Raw genomic sequence first — 20,818 nt, 5'->3', positions numbered from 1 at the left:
TCTGATGTGTTTTAATAGATTCAAGACTAGTTCACTTTGAAGTGGTTGCTGACAAACATTTCCACTTTCTAAAGGGTTGCAAAAGTTTCAAGTGTCTTTTTTAAGCTTTTTTATTACATATCAACAGTGTGTATACTATAAGACTGATTCAAAATTCTAAGTAATCCTGGATGCAGCCCAGAATTTCCAAGATGTAATACCAACAGAGATTAAAGAAGTGAGGCTATAACTCTCCCTATTGCAAAGGAACCTACTGATGTCTGTTGATCACTTTTACAATTACTTTTCCATAACAGATAAGTGAAAACAAAACTGAAATAAGTTTTTAAACAAAAAGGTATTTACACACAAGTTATTCAAGATTTATTGGGATGTCTCAAATATACTGAAACAAAGCAGGTAAGTCCCCAAATCTGGCTTTCTGGTATGCTCAGAAATATTTTACAATCTGTGTTAATTTTTAAAATTCACCACTTTTTTAAACTTTCTCTGTGATAATCTTATGACAGGGTATACCAAGTCCTTTGAAGCCCCAATTAAGGCCATGCAGTCCTACCACATTCCAGCCCAGAAAAAGACATTAGAGTGGGGTGTGGCCTAGTAAGGCTGCCAATCAAAGTTTAGAAGGCTTATATAAAAAGAATTGCAGGGCCTGGTCAGCTCAGTTAGGCTAGGACTACACTGCAATGTTAAATCTGAAAAAGAAACGCAATTTGTGGTACGCAGTGTTGCTTTTCCGGGATACTTCCGGTATCCTGAAAAAGCAATGCAGTCTAGACATTGCCTTAATTGCTGGACCCAGAGGAAAAAGGATGTTGTTTCTGAATGGCTGGGGAAGCTGCAGCAACTGGACAGAAGAGTCTCAGGGTAGGAGACTACACATACACCAGAAACTGAGTAGAAGTTCTGACTAAGCAGAGGCAGAACTTTGAAGCCCTCTAGGCACAGAGGCCTGGGAGAAAGACAAGAAGGGACAGACACTTATTAGAAGCTTACCAGGTGAATGAGTCTGTAAGAACCTTCAAAAAACAAGGCAAAGATTGTTACCAATTCTCTGGGCAAAGAGGGCAGGGAAACACCCTATTTAAACAGAGAACAAACCCGGGACCCTACAGGCTGATGGGACAGTAGGAAACAGCCCAAGGAATGCTACAATAGATAGTGAAAGCAGCAGCAGTTGGTGGCTAGCAACAGGCTCCCTGGTTTAGGACCCAAACAGTGGGCAGGCCCAGGTCCTGCCACAGGCCAGAAAGATAGGCGGTACAGACAGTGAGTGGTCACTCCTTTACACAAACAAAGCAATGAAACTCTGAACAGGTAAAGTATGTAATGTTTGATATTCTGTTAATGTAGAGCCAAAAGACAAAGAATGTGAAAATATGCTACATTCTGAGAGCTGTAGTGATATTATAGTCTCACATTTTGTATTAACAATGAAGTAGAGACATGTCCGCCCTATGACCACAGAAGCACCTAATGAAAGAAACAAAGCTAGTACAGGAAAAATGTGATCTTTGCATTCTAAAAAGAAGAAATGAGAGGTCTTTTAAAGTACTATATTTGACAGTGTCTCAAATAGTTTTTTGTGTTTGTTTGTTTGTTTTAAAGTTTCTAGTTGAAATGCAAGTGATTTTTAAGGGAAGGAATATCTTCCATAATATTTTTGAGCTACTCAGAATTATCCTTGGGAGATTATCTTCTTTTCTGACCTACATGAACTAAAATATTATTCAAATACATTATTCACAAAATTATACATCCAATTAATACACATTTTTAATGGGGCAAAGCATGAAAACTGCAATTACCTTAAATATATATAATTCTGTTTTAAATAAAGCTGCTATTTTTAGATATTATTCATTTAAAAAATGTTTGACTATTTTAACATTCATTGAAATTAGTCTTATTGTTGTACAGCATTGAACTCCTACCTTTACACTGCATTCCTTGGCGAAAAAGACCCTTGAGCAAACGTTTGCAGTACTGGCATATGGTAGGACGAGTATAGGAATGGACAGCAAAGGTATGTGGAACCTTCACCCTGCAAAGCACCATCTTTTCCATCCAGATTGGACGCCCACTCCAGGATGGAATTCTCTTATTGGATTCTGGATGGCAACGCTGGAATAAAAGATGCACATGAGATTCTAGTAAAAACAATGCCAGGCTTAGAAACAATTTATTTCAAGGGGCACTTGGCCCAGAAACTGGGAAACATTTTTTGCAGAGCATCTTGGCCAGGCAATTTTAAGAAGTAATTTTGATAGAAGCCATACTATAAAAGCCTTGCACAGAGCAGGAAAAAGTTTGCGCTTCTGTATTTCCACAAAGACAAAAATGATTATAAACAAAACCAAATATACCCGCTTGTGATTTTTTCAGATACAAGCCCAAAAACAGCACAGGCCTCTGATAAACATCAGCCTCACATTTAGACTCCTCCAAAATGGGAGGAGTTCCAAGTAATCAACCCAAAAATAGACACTTCCCACATTACACTATTTCAGAAAGCCTTGCACACCAGGACAATTTACTGCATTAGGTAAAAATTCAAAATCCAACATGTGTAATTTTAAAACTAAAATGAAATATTCTAAGCCTTACTATTTTGATCTAGGTGCATTGTTTATGAAAGTAAAGTAATAGTAACTTAGTTTCAGTGACAACCACCTGGAAAAAAACTAAATATCAAAGAAGGTGGAGGAATGTCATGCTCTGCAAAACAAATGACAGTAACTCAGGGCCAAATAGACTGCTATTACAGTGTATCATATTTTGTCAATGTAATCTCCTTTAACGCTGAAAACAAAAACAAAGATGAAATCTAAAATGCACTGAGCAAACAAACATTTATATGCAAAAAAAATGTAAATACTTCCATTAGCTGGAGAAACAGTGATTATACTAAGGATTCTAAATTGCCATTAATTGACTAGTCAAGGGAATTTCCATTGACTACTGGACAGGCACTTCTGCATTCCTCCCTTGAAATGTACGAGAACCCCCGCTGGAGCTCTCGTACATTTCAAAGGAGGAATGCAGCACTCTGAGTGCAGGTTGGGGACCAGCGGGAAGTCCCGCTCACTCAGGATTGCACGAGAACGTGCCTGCTTTGAAATGTACAAGAGTCCTCAGCGGGAGCTCTTGTGCATTTCAAAGCCACAGCACCCTCATGGAGTCTGGGGTCAGCTGGGGACTCCCCAGATGACCCCGAGTTTTGCGCGGGATTTCCCCAGAACCCAGGGTCAGCTCGGGCTCTATGGCACTGCCACTTTGAAACACTGAGGCAGCTTTTCAAAGGGGCAGCTGCTGAACAGCTGCGCCAGGGATCAGCTGTGTGCGGCTGCCCCTTTGAAACACCACTCTGGGGTTTCAAAGAGGCAACGCTACACAGCTGATCCTCAGCTCAGCTGTGTGGCGCTTCCACTTTGAAGTATCCCTTCTTGAAGTACATCATCAGATGAAGGCAGCAAAGGGGGGAGGAAATCGACTAGTTGACTGACATCCGATAAGCATTTACTTATCGGATAGTCGACTAGTCCTTAACATTCTTAGATTATACTACCTTCTTCCTTCAAATGATTTTTGCAAAGATTTTCAATGGTAACTCAGTTGTATTTATCTTCACTGTTTTGAGACTGGACATTCCGGTCTCTGACCAAAAGGCGTATTGTGTTCCTTTACAGTACGATATATACTGTAAGATCTCCCTTCATACACTGTCCAACATCAAACACACCAATTGTACATAGTAAATTACAGCAATAGTGTGTGGCATTAATGTCCAGGACAATATTTTAAAGACCTTGGACTAGTTCCTCAGCATATATGAAGTGAAGTTGCTTCACTGAAGTCGGGCATTCCCAAAATGGAGCTCAGTCACTCAAATACAGTTTTACCAAATAGCTCTGAAAAGGGCAAATACCTCACTGTGTTCTCTAGCCAAATTTAAAGCTGTTTATGCAGAGGATTACTACACGTTCTAAGATCATATTCTTGGGAAGCAAAGACATATTCAGGACTGGCAGAAAACTGCTGTTACAATGTTAAGAGTCTGTTTTGATAACGTTTAACAGAGTATAAGCATACATAGATGTGTGTATGTATAAAACAACAGAGTAATCATGTTCAAAGTTGCACATACGTAAGGAACTGCAGAGTAATCGTATTTGGGAGAACAAGAGAAATATCAAGTAACTGCAAACATAGAAAAGACCAGTCTGAACTAACACTAAACTTCTACTGTTACAGGGAGAGTGGTAATATGGAAATATGAGACTAACATATTTGTATATGAAAAGATAACAAAACATTATAAATTTGTGTAACAAAAGAACATTGATGCTTTTTCTCTGGTATTGGAAACGACTATGAGATTGTCCTACTGAGCTTTTTCACTTGTAAGTAACTGATCACTGGCTGAGGCCATGACAAATATTTGTTAGACCCATCTGTTGAATAGATAAACCTCAATTCAACACATAGGACAGAAAAGAACTCTGACAAAAATTAGGATTCAGAATCCTGGCCAAAGATAAAAAGCAGAAATTCTGTAACTGCAACTTATTACCTGCCCCAACTTTGACCAAATAATGTTATTTCTATCAACTGCAATTAACTCAGATTTACTTTTAAACAGATATAAGAACATGTTTAAGTATCAGTTACATTACGGCCCCCCACTGATCACAGTAACAAATACAACTGCCCTAACAACATCATTTGCCCTTGGATGTTTTGGCACCATGTCTGGGATACTAGAGCTCGTGTTTATTTCTCATCATCTGTAAAAGTGGTCAGCTACAGTGGATGTTATCTGTAAAATGAACACTCCCTACATAGGTGTTTTTGCTGAGTTCTATGGAACATTCTGTCTTCTCAGATTATACATGTACAATTTATACTGTGTTTACCCAATTAACTATTATAGACTGATACAGTAATTGAACACTGAATCTATATTCCAAAAGAAAGCAATGTATTTTATCATCTCCTAACCCAGTATTTTTTGAAGAATACACATTACTGCGAATAGCCCATTAATTTTGCCATTATACATAACAAGTTACAATCCACCTCAAATTTCACTTCTCACTTTCACTGTAAACACAAAAACTGCATCATATGTCAGTGTATAAGATTCACCAGCAGTTTAAAAATAAACAAGTATAGTCTGAAATGGTTAATGCAAACTAGGTTTTACTCAATTTACAGTAAACCAATTACAATATAAGGTTGGATCTAGTTCCCAGAAACATGGTGGATTTAACTCAGCACTATTGTATATAAAGTACATTGTGTTTTTACTTTCTGTTACATACCTCTTCAGCAGCAGTGGCTGTGTATTCAGTTTGCACTGGTCTGGGAATTGAAAGCCCAGCACTTGGTAAAGACACATTAGACAAACGCCTCTTTCTCACTCCACTACAGTTATTTGGGATCTTGAAGGCACATCGCTTATGGTAATTTAATCCACAGCCTAAAAATGTCAGTTTGAAAAAATTATGTGAACAGAATTCCTTCTTTAGCACAAATAATTAAAACATTTTACAATGGCAAGTATAGCATTAATATACACATATACTTTATTTTAGAATGTGTCTATCTGCAAGTCTACTTTTTCCAAGAACTCCTCATAAATGGTAGCAGCTTCCTCTTCTAACTTAAAGCAAGATCGGGGTTTGGTTGTGCCAGAACAAATGGAAACCTGGGGAAAAGGACAGTTTTCCATAAGATACAAAGGGAGGGGCTGCTGTTCGGACGTACATGATTTGAGAATAGCCACAGGGGGCAGCAAGCCCACAGTGGAGAGATATTCTGCAGAGTATCCACTGGGGACAGCCATAACACCAAGGGAGTGGCCAGCATGGCTGGGTTTCTGTCCTCTTGCCTGTCAGCACACTGGGTAAATTCTTGAAGGGGGAGAAGAAAGAGGTATACACGTTGGAGGGTAGGGATATGGCCCAGAGTGACCTAGACAAACTGGAGGATTGGGCCAAAAGAAACCTGATAAAGTTCAACAAGGACAAGTGCAGAGTCCTGTACTTGGGATAGAAGAATCCCAAGCATTGTTACAGACTGGATACCAACTGGCTAAGCAGCAATTCAGCAGAAAAGGACCTGGAGATTACAGTAGATGAGAAGCTGGATATGAGTCAACAGTGTGCTCTTGTAGCCAAGAAGGCTAAGGTGCATTAGGAGTAGGGTTGCCAGATGGTTTAACCAAAAATACCGAACCCCCCCCCCCAAAAAACACACACACACACACACACACACACACCCACCCACCCACCCCCAACCGGGGAAAAAATCCTGTTGGGGGTGGGGGGGAAGGACTCCGAGAGTTAAGAAAAAAATTAAAACAGCACGGCCCCTTTCAGTGCCTGCAGTCAGAATAGGGATAGGAACAGAGGAGAAGTTGAGCACTAAGACCCAGGGAAGGCATTGCTTCCCCTTTGTCTTTAGGCTTTTTGCTGGTGGCCATTTTGTTTTCTTGATCAAGCCAGAACGCAGCTTCCCTGCAGAACTAGGTAGGCAGGGGGGCCAGGCCCAGTTGCCCAATGTGTCGTAGGGTTGCCAGGTGTCCAGTATTTTCAGCTCCTGGCAGAGAAAAAAAACCCAGAAAATACCAGACGTTTTAGGTATTACCAGGTATTTTCTGAATTTTTTTGCCGGACAGCAGGCAAAAATACCAGACTGTTCGGGTCAATACCGGATACCTGGCGACCCTAATTAGGAGAAGTATTTCCAGCAGATCTAGAGAAGTTATTATTTCACTTTATTTGGCACTGCTGAGGCCACATCTGGAGTACTGCGTCCCAGTTCTGTCCCCCCCCCCCCCCCCACTATAAAAAGGACATGGACGCATTGGAAAGGGCTCAGCAGAGGGCAACCAAAATGATTAGGGGGCTGGAGCATATGACCTACGAGGAGGGGCTGAGGGAGTTGGGTTTATGTAGTCTGCAGAAGAGAAAAAATGAGGGGGGATTTGATAGTAGCCTTCAACTTCCTGAAGGGAGGTTCCAAAGAGTATGGAGAGAGTCTGTTCTCAGTACTGGCGGATGGCAGAACAAGGAGCAATGGTCTTAGGTTACAGTGGGGGAAGTCTAGGCTGGATATTAGGAAAAACTATTTCACTAAGAGGGTGGTGAAGCACAGGAATGTATTGCCTAGGGAGATGGTGGAATCTCCATCCCTAGAGGTTTTTAAGTCCCAGCTTGACAAAGCCCAGGCTGAGATGATTTAGTTAGGGTTGGTCTTGCTTTGGGCAGGGGGTTGAACTTGATCTGAGGTATCTTCTAGCCCTATGAGTCTATGAAACCCCTGGCGAACTGGGGTGGGAGGAAGAAAGCAGACACTCGGCAGGCTTGGGGAGAAGACAGCAGGCCCCCAGCAGGCTGGAGGGATAGAAAACAGGCCCCTGGTGGACTGAGAGGAATTGAGTCCCTCCTCATCCCCCAATCTTCACTCTAGAATCCCCCTTCAACCCTCACCATCCTGCATACCCCCTCCCCACATCCCCAAGGCCATGCCCTGAAGGACCCTGGCAACGCCAGGTAAGTCTGCTAGTATTTTTATAAAGCAGACAGGATATATAAATCCAGAAATATAGCAGAAAATGTACATATTTAAAATTACTTAACGTAACATAATAGGGAACTTAGTATTTATTTTTTGCCTGATATTTGTTAAAACCTGTAAATGGGATCTCAGATTTTGTCTGGCTACTGATCTTCCTCATTTATTTTTCCATAGGCAGGCTCCCATATCTAAGCGGAGGCCACGGGAGCGAAGAGGAAGCCTTAGGCAGAAAGTGGTGTGTTTCTAATACCTTGATACCAACATACTGACAACCAGCTGCCACACTTTCCACAATCCAACTGGGCAAAGGTCATATGGAAAGGGGTTTCCCTTTGGGATTCTCTCCATTAACTATTAGAAAGGCTGATGCAAGGAAGTCAAACACAATACTAACTGAGCCTCTCAAAACCTCCATGAGTTTAGTATTGTTCCTTTTTTACAGGTGGGAAACATGAAGAGGGAAATTAAGAGTCTCGCCCAAGGTCATATACATTTGTGTGTTGGAACCATGAACAGAACTCAGGTTTCCTGATATACAGTCAAAGCTCCATCTGAACTATGCTCCTTTCCAAATGCTGAATTCATCACTGACCAACAAATTAACTATAATTAAGATCCAGATCCTGTCATCATACTTTTCCTGTGACTTTCCGTAAAAACAAAAGCTAGAACATCACGATTCACCTGTCAGTTTGTAACGCATAACTTACCTTCACATTTTAATCCTTGTCGTACCAAACCCCAAAGCATCTCCCCACAATAGTCACAAAATGTAGGGGCCTTGTAAGAATGCACATAAAGTGCATGAGGACGAATCTGGAAATCTTCAACGGTAGCCAAAGCTTTAAAAAAATGCAGTAAATTATATATTTATGACTGTAAGAATAAGTATTTATTAAAATAGTACATTGTTTTAAAACAGCAGTTGCAAAGAACACCATCCAACTGTTTAATAAAAAAATTATGTTCCAAAATTCAGTACATTTGGAGGATTTCTCATATACACTCATGCGCACACACAGATTTTAGCCAAACTTTTTAAAAATATCTTTAAGATAACAGAACCGTGAGTAATTAACAGTAAGTGTTACTGAAGAATATTTAGTGTTGACAAATCTGGTTGATGTAGGTGTTATGGAGCTACAAAACTAATGAATGAAGAAAACCCAGCAAATTAAGTATAATTTAATTTTACTAAAACATTTGATACGATGCTTCACAAAACATTATTTAAAAGATCACTGAAATATCTTAGAACAGTATTAAGTGAATAGCAAACTGGCAGGAATGTAATCAAAGGGACAACACTAAACTAGGCTAGCAAGATGACAACTCAAATTTTGCTTTCTTCTGAAGGACTCTGTCAACAAGAGACAAGGAAGAAAACTGGGTTACCATGTTGCACTTTCAGACATGAGAGAATGCTTCACTGTGCTATGACACATGATTCAAGTAAACTGCCTTCCCAGTTTTGCTTGAGCCAAGTCAAGAAGAAGTCTGACCAATGCAATTCCTATTTCCTTGGCTGGATCAAACTCCTGTCTCAGAATCAAGTCATGAAATCCCTCTCAGTTCCCAAAGTGGCATTCTGGGCTTCAGTTATCATAACCCTGCTTTCTCCTCCTGCTTGTTTGCAGATATATACCAAAATGCTGATTCTGAAGCATGGAGAGAGGGACATGTTTCAGAACCTGAGCCAAAATGTCTACACTGCTGGTTTTAGTGCTTGAGAGTATCCCCTGCAGGCCATAAATCTGTACCTGGGTGGACATACTGTTAGGTTTCTATTTCCAACTTTACCGACATCAACCAACAGTCCATGAATGTCTCTCCACTATCAGATCCACAGAGCCCAACACTTCAAAGACTTTGAAAAATGCAACGAGTTCTTTAATAATCACCACCTTTGTTTTCTCTACTATCTACATACAAAATGGTTCACTCAAGCAGCACAATGTCTCATAAGCCACATCCTGACAGATAATGATTCAGAACACTTATTTATATTAGCAATCTTTTTAGCTGTAATACACCACTGAGATGGAAGATGTAAAATAGAAAGGGTGGAGGGAGGGAGGGGGGGGGAGGGAAGAGAGAGAGAGAGAGAGAGACACACACACACACAACATGTTTGGTGGGGAAAAGAGGAGGAGGAAAGGAACTTCACCTGAGTTCTGTCTCTACCATAGCTTCCACAGTTACACCACTGTTGGAGACTTCAGACTACAAAGTTTGTTAGTGCAAATTCAGCCACAAGGAAGACAAATTCATTGACATCACAAATATTACTACAGGGAGCACTCTAAATTTCTTAGGAAATCTTCTACAAAAATACTGGCCAGGCCAAAGCCTGATTAGCCAACTAACTTCAAGAATACAGTCCATGGTTATATTGTTGCAGACAGTGTACTGTAATACTGTGATGTTTTATTCAATAATAAGAATGGTTTCACAGAAATAACAAAGGACCTACCAGAGAGCACCACCTCAACAAGATCGCCTTCATGTATCTCTTCTGCTGATGTAATCCTCTGCAAAATATTTTCCGAGTTCAGATCATGGCGAAAGAGGAGAATTTTGTCATACATGCCAAAAAAGCCACACTCTGGGAACTGCAACAAAAAAACCCTCTAAATTAGTACATGCCATAGTTTGCTAATTCCATAAACCGAATATATTCTATATAACTACAGAATTTTTTTGTGCTGTAAGAGTTCCACTTGAGCACCACTATCTGGTTAATACCTCAGCCCCTGAAAACAACATTACTGACTTGAAATGCAGCACAAAGTAAAAAAGGCAGAATATATACCAAAAACTGCACTATTGCAACAGTAGAAAGAGGCTTTTTAGCCATGTTTTCTGGCAATCATTGATGTTGATGCTCGGGTGATGAATTACGGGTCTGAATTTTGCCAGATGCAGCCAATGACTATAGAACAATTTTGATCCATTTAAAAGAAAAGAAAATATGCAAATTCAACATAAAATCTAAAAAAGTCAAGCTTTGCTTTTTGAGTTCTACATTACCATCAGTAATCCTGATTCAGCAAAGGTAATATTCAAGTATGTACTGCTGTCAACATTTAGTTTCAGGTAAAAGATTAACTAGGACCAGGTCTACACTATAAAAGCGGACATCGAAGCAAGATATGCAACTCCAGCCATGTCAATTACGTAGCTGGTCTCGACTTACATTGTTTCACATTTCCCCACCATCCACACAGTGGGAGGTTGATGGGAGCAAACACTCCCATTGGCTTCCCTTACTCATCGCACAAGCAGGAGTACCAGCAACTGGCAGGAGTACCCTCTGAGTTTGATTTAACAAGCCTTAACTAGACTTACTAAAAATCAAACTCCGGAAGATTGATCACAGAAGATCGCCACAGCCGTTTAGTGTAGACATGGTCTAGAACTTAATTAACACTTCTGTTGCTATATGAGCCAGAGAACAATCCAACTCAATGCCCTACAACTCTCTAGTTTCACTGGCATAACAAAAGTAAAATCTTATACTTGTCAAATTCAGCAGATATGACAAATATACACATGGCACAAATATGCTTAAAACATTGGCATTTTTTGGACTGCACCTTACTGGATTCTGATTGTTCTCATTTTCCAAGATGTACTGTTGCTAGTTTTTGGCAGTAGGAAAGCGAAGTTACTCACCTTCAGTACAGTAACTGTCATTCTTCGAGGTGGTGTCCCCGCAGGTGCTCCACTATGGGTGCTGGGCTTGCCCCGGCGCCGCAGACAGAAGCTTGTGATGAGCAGTGTTCGGCCGGACCGCACATGTGCTGTGGGCTCGCGGCTTTCGTGCTCTTTTCTATCTCACGCGGTCCGGCCCCCCACCAATTCCTTGAGACCGCTTCAGAGTCTGGAAGAGACAAGAGCAGAGAGAGAGAGGACTCCGAAGCCGGGAGGAGGGCGGGTAGTGGAGCACCTGCGGGGACACCACCTCGAAGAACGACAGTTACTGCACCGAAGGTGCGTAACTCCACTTTCTTCTTCAGGGATGTCCCCGCGGGTGCTCCACTATGGGTGACTGCGTAGCAGTAGTCGCTAGAATGGAAGGAGGGCAAGGAGTCCCTATTTATCCGCTGTGGAGAGTGATTAGAGAAATAGAATAGTGTTTGGTGAAGGTCTCGTGTGAGGACCAGGTCACCGTCCTGCAGATGTCCTTCAGATATACCCCTCTATGAAACTCTATATATGTGGCCATGACTGTAGTGGAGTGGGCGCGTGGTTGGGATGGAAGGGGTAAGCCTTTTTCTGCGTTAGATTGCATTATGCATGAGGTTACGAGACTGGAAATCCTCTGGTAAGACAGGCTTTGACCCTTTGACCTGTGTGCCAGGGAGACGAATAAGTGGTCCGTATGCCTGAAAGGTTTAGTGCAATCTATGTAGAATGCTAAGGCCCCGCGGGTGTCCAAGGAGTGTAGGGCCGCTTCTCGTGGTGAGGCATGGGGCTTCGGGAAAAAGGTTGGCAGGATCACTGGTTCGTTGACATAGAAATGTGAGATGATTATGGGTATGAATCTTGAGTGTAGTCTCAAGACGACTCCATCCTTACAGAAAACTGTATATAGTGGCGTGGCCATCATGGTGGAAAGCTCGCTCACTCTGCGTGCCGATATTATGGCAAGCAGGAAAACAGTTTTCAAAGTGAGGAAATGCAAGGATACAGTCGCCAGAGGCTCGAACGGTGGCCTCATTAGGGCGTCGAGGACTACATCCAGGCTCCACACCAGTGGGACTGGGTCGTACGGTGGGGACATGTTGGTAAGCCCCTTGACAAATCTCTTAGTACTATGATGGGCGAAGACAGAAATGCTATCTATCGGTGATTCGAATGCTGAAATTGCTACGAGGTGCACCCTGATGGAGGCTAACGCGAGGCCTGTGTTCTTTAGGTTCGACGCGTAGTCCAGGACGGAGGGGATCAACGGACATGTCGGATCGTGGTGGTTCGAGGTACAGCAGGAGTAGAATCTGCGCCACTTGTGAAGTTAAGTTTTTCTCGTGGTTTTTCTCATGTGTACTAGGACGTGCTGGACTGGAACGGAGCAGAGGGATTCGAATGGAGTCAGCCAGTTAGGAACCATGCTGTTAGGTTTGTATCTGGGGGTGTTTCAGGCGTCCCCGGTCTTGTGTGAGGAGATTGTGGAGAGGCAGAAGGCACATTGGTGTCCGCGCGGAGAGACGGTGGAGGAAGGGAAACCAGTGCTGGCGAGGCCAGCCTGGGGCTATGAGGATTAGCGTTGCCCTGTCCGCCTTCAGCTTCTGAAGGACTCTGGGGATCAGAGGTATGGGGGGGAATGCATAGAGGAGGGGTCCGCGCCAAGTCGTAAGGAAGGTGTCCCCCAGGGATGTGCGGCTTAGGCCCGCCCTAGTGCAGAACTTGCGGCATTTTGTATTGGCAGGAGTTGCAAAGAGGTCCACTTGGGGAATACCCCAACGTTGGAAGATCTCGCGTAGGACGCCATCGTGCATTTCCCATTCGTGCTTCACAACAAAGTGTCTGCTCAGGAAACCTGCCGTCACGTTTGTGGTGCCAGGTAAGTAGGATGCCGTAGGTGTTATTCCGTGGCAAATGCACCAGTTCCAAAAGCAGATGGCTTCTGTGCACAGGGAACAGGAGCGAGCGCCTCCTTGGTGATTCACGTAATACATGGCTGTGATGTTGTCCATGAGTATCCTCACCATGGTGTTTCGAATGTAGATGAGGAAGGATTTGCATGCGTTGAAAATGGCACGTAGCTCTAGAAGGTTTATGTACAGCCGTGCTTCTTGTGAGGACCATTGGCCTTGGACTGAGAGGGAGCCCATGTGAGCCCCCCATCCTAGTAGGAAGGCATCCGTTGTGATTTGGTGGAGTGGCTCCTGCCGATGGAAAGGTATACCTGACAGTAGGTTTGTGTGGCTGGTCCACCAGAGGAGTGATTGGAGAATGCCAGGTGGCGGCGTTACCAGCCTGTGGAGATTGTATCTGGTGTGGTCGTATACGAGAGTCAGCCAGTACTGAAGGGCGCACAGATGTAGTCTGGCGTATTTCACCACGTATGTTGTGGTGGCCATATGACCCATCAGTCTGAGTCACGTACTGAGTGGAACAGTAGGGCTGACGGTGATGGTGTGAATGAGGTCTTGGATGGCTTGAAACCTCTGTAAGGGTAGGAACGCTCTGCTGGCAAGTGAGTCCAGGCGGGCCCCAATGAACTCGATGTTCTGAGTGGGACACAAAACGGACTTTTACTCATTGAGGAGGAGTCCGAGCGATTGAAAGACTTGCCTCATGAGCTGAACCATCTGGGAGACCTCGTGTGCAGAAGGGCCCTTGAGTAGGCAATCGTCCAGGTAAGGGAAGATGAGTACCCCTTGGCGTCGAAGGAAGGCAGTGACCACGGATAGAACCTTTGAAAACACCCTGGGGGCTGATGATAGCTCGAAGGGGAGGACCTTGTATTGAAAGTGGTCCTTTGCCAGGGCAAAGCGCAAGAACCTCCTGTGAGCTGGATGGATAGGAACGTGGAAATAGGCACCCTGGAGATCGAGGGTGGCAAACCAGTCCTGTGGATCTAATGCAGGGATTATGGCAGCTAAAGTCATCATTTTGAATCGTTGTTTCTTGAGATATTTGTTCCAACGGTGGAGATCTAGGATGGGGTGCCAACCTCCGGACCTCTTCTGGGTGAGGAAATAATGTGAGTAAAAGCCCCTGTTCCTGAAATCCTTTGGGACTGGCTCTATGGCACCCAGAGAGAGAAGGCGGTTGACTTCTAGTCGGAGGAGGGTCTCGTGAGAGGGGTCCCTGAAGAGGGACGTGGTGTGAGGGGTGGTTGGTGTGATGGCTATGAAAGGGATAGGGTAGCCAGATTGAACAATCTCAAGGACCCACCTGTCCGTAGTGATTTTTGCCCATTGATGTAGAAAGGGCAAAAGAGCTAGGTCGTACAATTCGTGATGCTGCCTGTGACTGTCTGCTTGCCCCCGACCAACGCATCAAACCTGTTGCTTGTTGTTGGGAGGCATGTTCGTCCTGCTATTTGGGTTTCGGCGTCGCTGAGGCATCTGGCGAGAGCGTTGGCTGTCAAAGGGCCTCTGTTGCTGCTGCCACTGATGTCTGATGTAGGAGTAGTCATATCTGCGCTGGTATGGTGAGTACTGGCGTCTCTTAAAGGGGAGGAGTGTACATCCCCAGAGTTCGCAAGGTTGTTCGGGAGTCTTTAGAAGAGTGTAAGATTGAGTCTGTGGTTTCTGCAAAGAGTTTATTCTTGTCGAAGAGTAAGTCCTCAACTTTGGCCTGTAGTTCCTTCGGAACTCCCGCCGCTTGAAGGAAAGAAGCTCTGCGCATAACAATGGCAGTAGCAGCAGAGCGAGCAGCAGTGTCAGCGACGTCCATGGATATTTGGAGGGACGTTCTTGCTGATATTTAGCCCTCCTGGATTACTGACCTCAGGATCGATTTTTTAGAACCAGGGAGATGATCCATGAGGGGGGTGAGGTGTGAAAAGGTGTGGTTGGAGAGATACGCCGAGTAATTGGTGATTCTGAGGAGTAGCGTGGCAGAAGTGTAGACCTTCCTGCCCAGGAGGTCAAGTCTTTTTACGTCCTTATCGGAGCCCTGTTGTTTGAGGTGTGGGGCTTTAGCCCTCTGTTGAGCTGCATCGACTACTAGGGAGTTAGGTTGTGAACGGGCAAAGAGGAATTCCATGCCCTTCGGTGGTACGAAATATTTCCTGTCGGCCCGTTTGTTGGTCGGAAGAGCCGACACTGGAGCATGCCACACTTCGTCAAGAGGAATGGCCAAGAGTGACCTATGCTGCGGTTGGAGATTCCTGAAAAGCTTGTGTTGCTTGTCCTTGAGTTCCTGCAGCGGGATCTCGTGTGACAGCCACCCGCATAAACAACTCTTAGAACTGACGGAGGTCATCTGGTGAAGAGCTGTCGCCCGGTGTGACTGCTTCATCTGGCAGGGACGAGTCTGGGATGGAAGACCTCGGTAGGTGGTCCCCGAAGGCAGTGTGATTCATCTCTGATGGAGGATGAGGTGGTGATGCTGAATGGTGCGGCGGGGTAAGAGGAGATGGAGTTGGAGAGCGTCTGCGTGGTACATAATCGTAAGCAGAACGTGATCGATAAGAACAGCCGCTGCGGAAGTCTCGAGTGTGGCGGTCGATGTGATGACCTTTGTCATGTCGCAGTGAGCAGTCGTGGTGATAGTTGGAATGGGCATAATATCGGTATCGGAACAGAGAACAGGGTGAACAGGAACGGATGTCTGAGGCCCTGGAAGAAGCAGGAGACAGAGAGAGCTGCCTATAGTGGTGTCTGCAGTGGGAAGGTGCAGCAGCCAGGAATGGTGAAGGCAACCTGGAGGAGGAATGGGGGACCCATGCCAATGGCTATTGCGGCGTGGAGAATGAGGCACCAGAAGAGGCGAGGACGGTGCCGGCGAGAAGGCGGAAATGAGAAGAGCTCCAACGCGGGGAGATCAAAGGAGCAGGACCCGGAGCTCCTGATCTGCCGGCGTTTGCTGCAGAGACAGCCGGCGAGGTGTTAATCGGTGCCGGGGGCTCAGAGGCAGCCGCAGCAGCCGGTGCTGTGCTGGCAGGGAAGCAGGTTGGCGCTGCACAGTCCGGCACCGCACGGAGGCTTGGGAGAAGAATTGCTGTGGTTTCTATTTCCAGAAACAATTTCCTTTCTTATGCCAGCACTTCCTCAACAACGCAGGTGTGACCATCTTTATTTTACTTTACACACCATTCATGGTTAGTTTGGATGACCATTGTGTAAAATACTCAGGAGCCAGCAGGCTTCCAGAATGTACATGAAGAGAAGCAGCTCTTGTTCCATGCCTATGGATATCACACACGAGGAAGAAAAGACAGGACAGCTTGGTGGATACTGTGGCACATTCAACCAGTGTTTGTAGATAAAGACTATCCATCCCATGTTTCCAGTCATAGTGAAGCTGATTGTATGTGCTGATGGAGAAGCAGCAGTCAATTTATTTTTCCTGCCTAGTACAGTGTCATGTGTTCCACATATAAGCTTGTTATTCTTTTCTTCAGTTGTATTCTGGAAAGAGGTTGTGACAGCATAACTATATTCTCAGAAGCAGAGAATTGTAAACCATCAAACATGAGCTGATAGCAAACAAAATTTAATCGCTATCATGAAGTACAGGTTGCACATCCAAAAACCAGCACTCTCTGGTCCTGGATACTTCTGGAGCAAAGAGTCTGGGAGCCTAAGGGCAGATGGGCCAGCCAGGCTGGGCATCAGAGTCGGCAGCCCAGCTGGAATGTGGGGCTGGAGACCCGTGGCAGCGCAGGGTCAGAGTCCCCCCAGCCACCCGCAGGAGCGCGGGGCTGGTGCTGAAGCCCCGCAGCTTCCCTCAGCAGCACAAGAATGGGGGCTGCGCAGGGCTGGGGTGAGAGCCCCGCAGCTTCCCCCAGCTGCACGGGGCCGGGGCTGGAAGTGGACCCGCACAGCTTCCTGTGACTTCCCCTGGCTGTATGGGGCTGGGACTGTCCAAGGTGGGAGCTGGAGCCCCACGGTTTCCCCCAGCTATGCCAGAGCCTGAGCCACCGCCAGGGAGTCAGGGAGCCAGCAGTAGCTAGGCAAGTGGCCCAGTCAGGTAGGGAGGAGGGCGACGCAGGTTTGCCTGCTGGGACAGCCTGCCAGCAACCGATGATGGGCTTGGGGGCTGGTGGCAGGAGACCCCCCCCCCCCGGTCTGGCAAATTCTCTTGTTTGGGACTAGTCAGGTCCCAAAAATGTCAGACCAGGGAGGTCTAATGAGTACTACCTACACATCCCAACTTGTTTGCTAAGTAAATGATCTCCAGCACTTATTGCCTGCTTCATCTCTCATCCACAGATGAATCTTGGTAACGGGCATTTGTCCATGAATGATGAGAAAATTGTATTTTCCATCAAGCTCCCAAAGGTCTGTGTTGGGAGAGGAGATAAAGAGGGTGGGAATGTCTGTATGACCATGGTCTGTGCCTGAATCATAAGAGGAGATTTTGTAACACACACTGATATGCTGTAGTACTAATATTTCCCATGTTTGGCTGCTCAAACTCCCACTTCTCGCTCACGATCTCAGACTATGTACTAGGGATCAGTAATAGCATGCAAGGTTGTTTTAAGTCACCATTACTCAAAAACATTAGAATTTTATCATTGGCTTTCTAGACCTGGTTCTTAATGTCTTGGCTGCTGTTCATATCTGGGTGGTTTTTGTTGGCAAGGCCAGATTCTACTGGGTGAGCGCATCTGTACTTTTTCTTTGGCTTTGGAATGTAAGCGTATTTTGGCGTCCAATGTACTTTGGTACTGTTCCAGCTCTCTACAGCTGCCTATGAGGGAAAATAGGACATGGTGTAATGAAGTAAGGAGAAAACATAATTCAAGATTTAAGAGAACTGCATGAAGCAAAGCATATGTAACATGGGCTTAAATTCTGTAAATAAGAGCAATAAACACTAGGGATGTAAAAATTCTTGTTAATCTGTTAACCAGTCAACCACTTGATCAGAATCCCTACCCACTGGGGGGCCAGCAACAGGAGCCAGCAACCCTACCGGAGGGGGGCAACTCCTGCTTCCAACACTCTCCCCCCTACTTGGGAGGGCTGCTCCCAGGTACCAGTTAGGGTGATGATTACTGGGTAACCAGTTAAGCATACACACTCTAATCCCAGGACTGCCTATGTCATCCTTTCAGGAAGCTGCTATCAACCATATCAGTGATAAATTCTTCCTTGTCAATGAAGCAATGTTATAACATCACATGTAGACATCTCAAAGTTCAGTTACCAATAGTGGGGTCTTCTAAATACAATGTTTTAATACCCTTCATCTATTACTAGTGTCCTTATAAATCACAGCCAGCAGAGAATTTGCTGATTCCTTGAGAGGAATGTCTGTTTCTGCTTATTGTGCTCAGCTGAACATTATCATATCTACTACTACTTATCCAACAATCCTTAAAAAGATTATATCCCATTTAGGAGAAAGTCCCATGTGGTATACATTTCATATACCTATATTGTATGAATGTGCGTGCAGGCACACTCCTACCTATATGTACACACACAGAGAAAAAGGTGATATTCGTGTGACATATTACATAAACCAACTATTTAACCTGCACTCATCTTCTGAGTGTCAAACAGCATCCATTGAAAACAAAATACAACCACATGCCAAAAGTATGTTTCCATCTTTTCTCTCAAATTCTACTGGCTTGATGCCCGGGATGTAGAATGTTCAGTTATAGAGCAGTAACCAATTTGAAGTTGGCTATCTTACAGAATATCAGTGCAGAAATGGAAGCTTTTGTGCTATTAGAAAGAAAAGGATTCACCCATCCAAAAGTATTATATTTCCACATTTAGCCATACCAGAACTCTAGATTTCAGATCTCATTATCATGGCTTTGTGTACAGAAGTGTCATTTTAGGCTACTTAAAGTTTCTGACATGTATGTATAATTAATTTCTCTCTCAGAAATGTGGTCTGTTGAAATCATTATGCTAACAATCTACCTTTATAGGCAAATGGGTTACAAACCATAGCTTAAATAAGGCTCTCAAGCACAATAAAACAGCTTTTCTTTACCAGGTATGGCATGTAAGGGATACATGATGATTTAATATGGCATTCAGGTTTTATTAGTACTCATTTGGGATGTCGGGACAATTTCCACCCTCATTATTCAAGAGTTTCTAATAGCTGCACTGTTCATGATAAAACTTTTTCTCTATACTGTACCATGTTTTATATGGTATTTTATGGCAATACATTTTAGCATTTTGTACAAGCCCCTATCACCATAATTATAGTTAGATTGCACAGCAAAGATCCAGGTTCCTTTTATAAAGTATTAGACTTTTGGGTTATAAGCAACTTTGCTAGGCATAGGACTCTAATTTGGGGGGAAAGGAATGTGCCTATAAACATTATTTTGATTATGGTAGAAAAAACTTTACCAAAGAAGATATTGCAGCTTGACCTCAATGTGGTCAATCTCTAAATTAATCCTCGCTACTAAAACTCAATTCCATAGCCAGAGCCTGAGAATGCCTTTTCTCTGGCTTTCAATATATTTAATACAATAACCATCAATGTTTCAATTGAAGGAATCGGGTTTGCCCTCATCTTTGGTGGAACTCACCCCTTCTCTGGCTGTTACTAACCGATTTCTACCAGATGACTTAGTTCAATCTGTTACTTTCTTAAAGGCAAATATTTACTTTTGTGCCTGGGCTATATGCCAACTATATTAAATGTTTTATATCTTTGTGAGGGCAGATCTCAAAACCTTTGATAAAGACTATTAACTCATTCAAAATTACTCATTTTGTGGCATACTTAAAAACACTGCCTGTGTTACTTGTATAATCAGCCTACCCGAGATATTTTAGCTAATATAAATAAAGCATTGATCATAGGAATCCTAAGACCCCTATAGTTTTTTAACAGCTACAGCATATTACCTTCAACATGAACAGCCCTTACCCGTCCACCAGACTCCTTCAAGTTTTTATGACACTGGGAAAAGCCAGTCTAGAAATATCATTTATGGGTAGAGGAAGCCCACAAGGGTTGCCAGCTCTGCTTCCAGGGAGGTGGCTTTGCTGCCTCAGTGAAGTCTTCCCTCAATCGGAGCAGAGCTGGATGGGCAAAGGCTGCCCACTCAGCTCCTGGGGAGGAGGCTTCACTACAACAGCAAAGCCACCACCTCCCTGCGAGCTGAGCTGGCAGGGGCTGGTAGCCCTACTCCCAGGGAGGCTTTGCTCAGGCTCTGCAGCATAAAGCTCTGGAGGAAGCAGCAAGGGGACAAGCAGCTCCATTGTAGCCAGCTCCTCATGCATGCCGACTCCAGCTTGGTCCCTCCTGCAAGGGTGGAGGGGGAAGGGGGCAGGAGCAGGGAACTGATTTCATGGGCATCAGCTCCCACCTCCTCTCCCCTTGTTGTCTCTAATACAGGGTTAGAAAGCAGGGGTGCATGTAGCTGTTAGGATTAACCGATTAGCCCAGGCTCATCGTTTAATCATGTAAATAAACAAACACTAACATCACTATTATCAATTCTGAACCAGTCATTCAAGAAATCAAGGCCTTGTCCACATTAAAGTGATCAATCACCTGTGTTTCTGTTGATGAAAATAAAAGTGAGTACATCTACATTTGCCTACTTCAACTGGTGTAA

General features: G+C 44.1%; 1 protein-coding gene across 4 annotated transcripts in view; it reads right to left on the bottom strand.

Annotated features, from left to right (window-relative positions):
- Positions 1-20,818, bottom strand: part of PRKD3 (protein kinase D3) — a 108,347-nt gene that overhangs the window by 39,683 nt on the left and 47,846 nt on the right. For 3 of the 4 annotated variants that reach the window (XM_075924927.2, XM_075924926.2, XM_075924928.2), the window contains 4 exons: positions 10,058-10,196; positions 8,295-8,426; positions 5,325-5,482; positions 1,935-2,124 (listed from right to left, as the gene is read on the bottom strand). In XM_075924927.2, the coding sequence (XP_075781042.2) occupies positions 1,935-2,124; positions 5,325-5,482; positions 8,295-8,426; positions 10,058-10,196 (619 nt within the window). The remainder of the gene's footprint in view (positions 1-1,934; positions 2,125-5,324; positions 5,483-8,294; positions 8,427-10,057; positions 10,197-20,818) is intronic. The other variant, XM_089777380.1, reaches the window with a different exon arrangement.

This window comes from Pelodiscus sinensis, chromosome 3 (assembly GCF_052426305.1).
Source record: "Pelodiscus sinensis isolate ZL-2025 chromosome 3, ASM5242630v1, whole genome shotgun sequence".
NCBI lineage: Eukaryota > Metazoa > Chordata > Testudines > Trionychidae > Pelodiscus > Pelodiscus sinensis.
The sequence above is the reverse complement of the archived record's forward strand: the minus strand, read 5'-3'. Positions and strand labels throughout refer to the sequence as shown.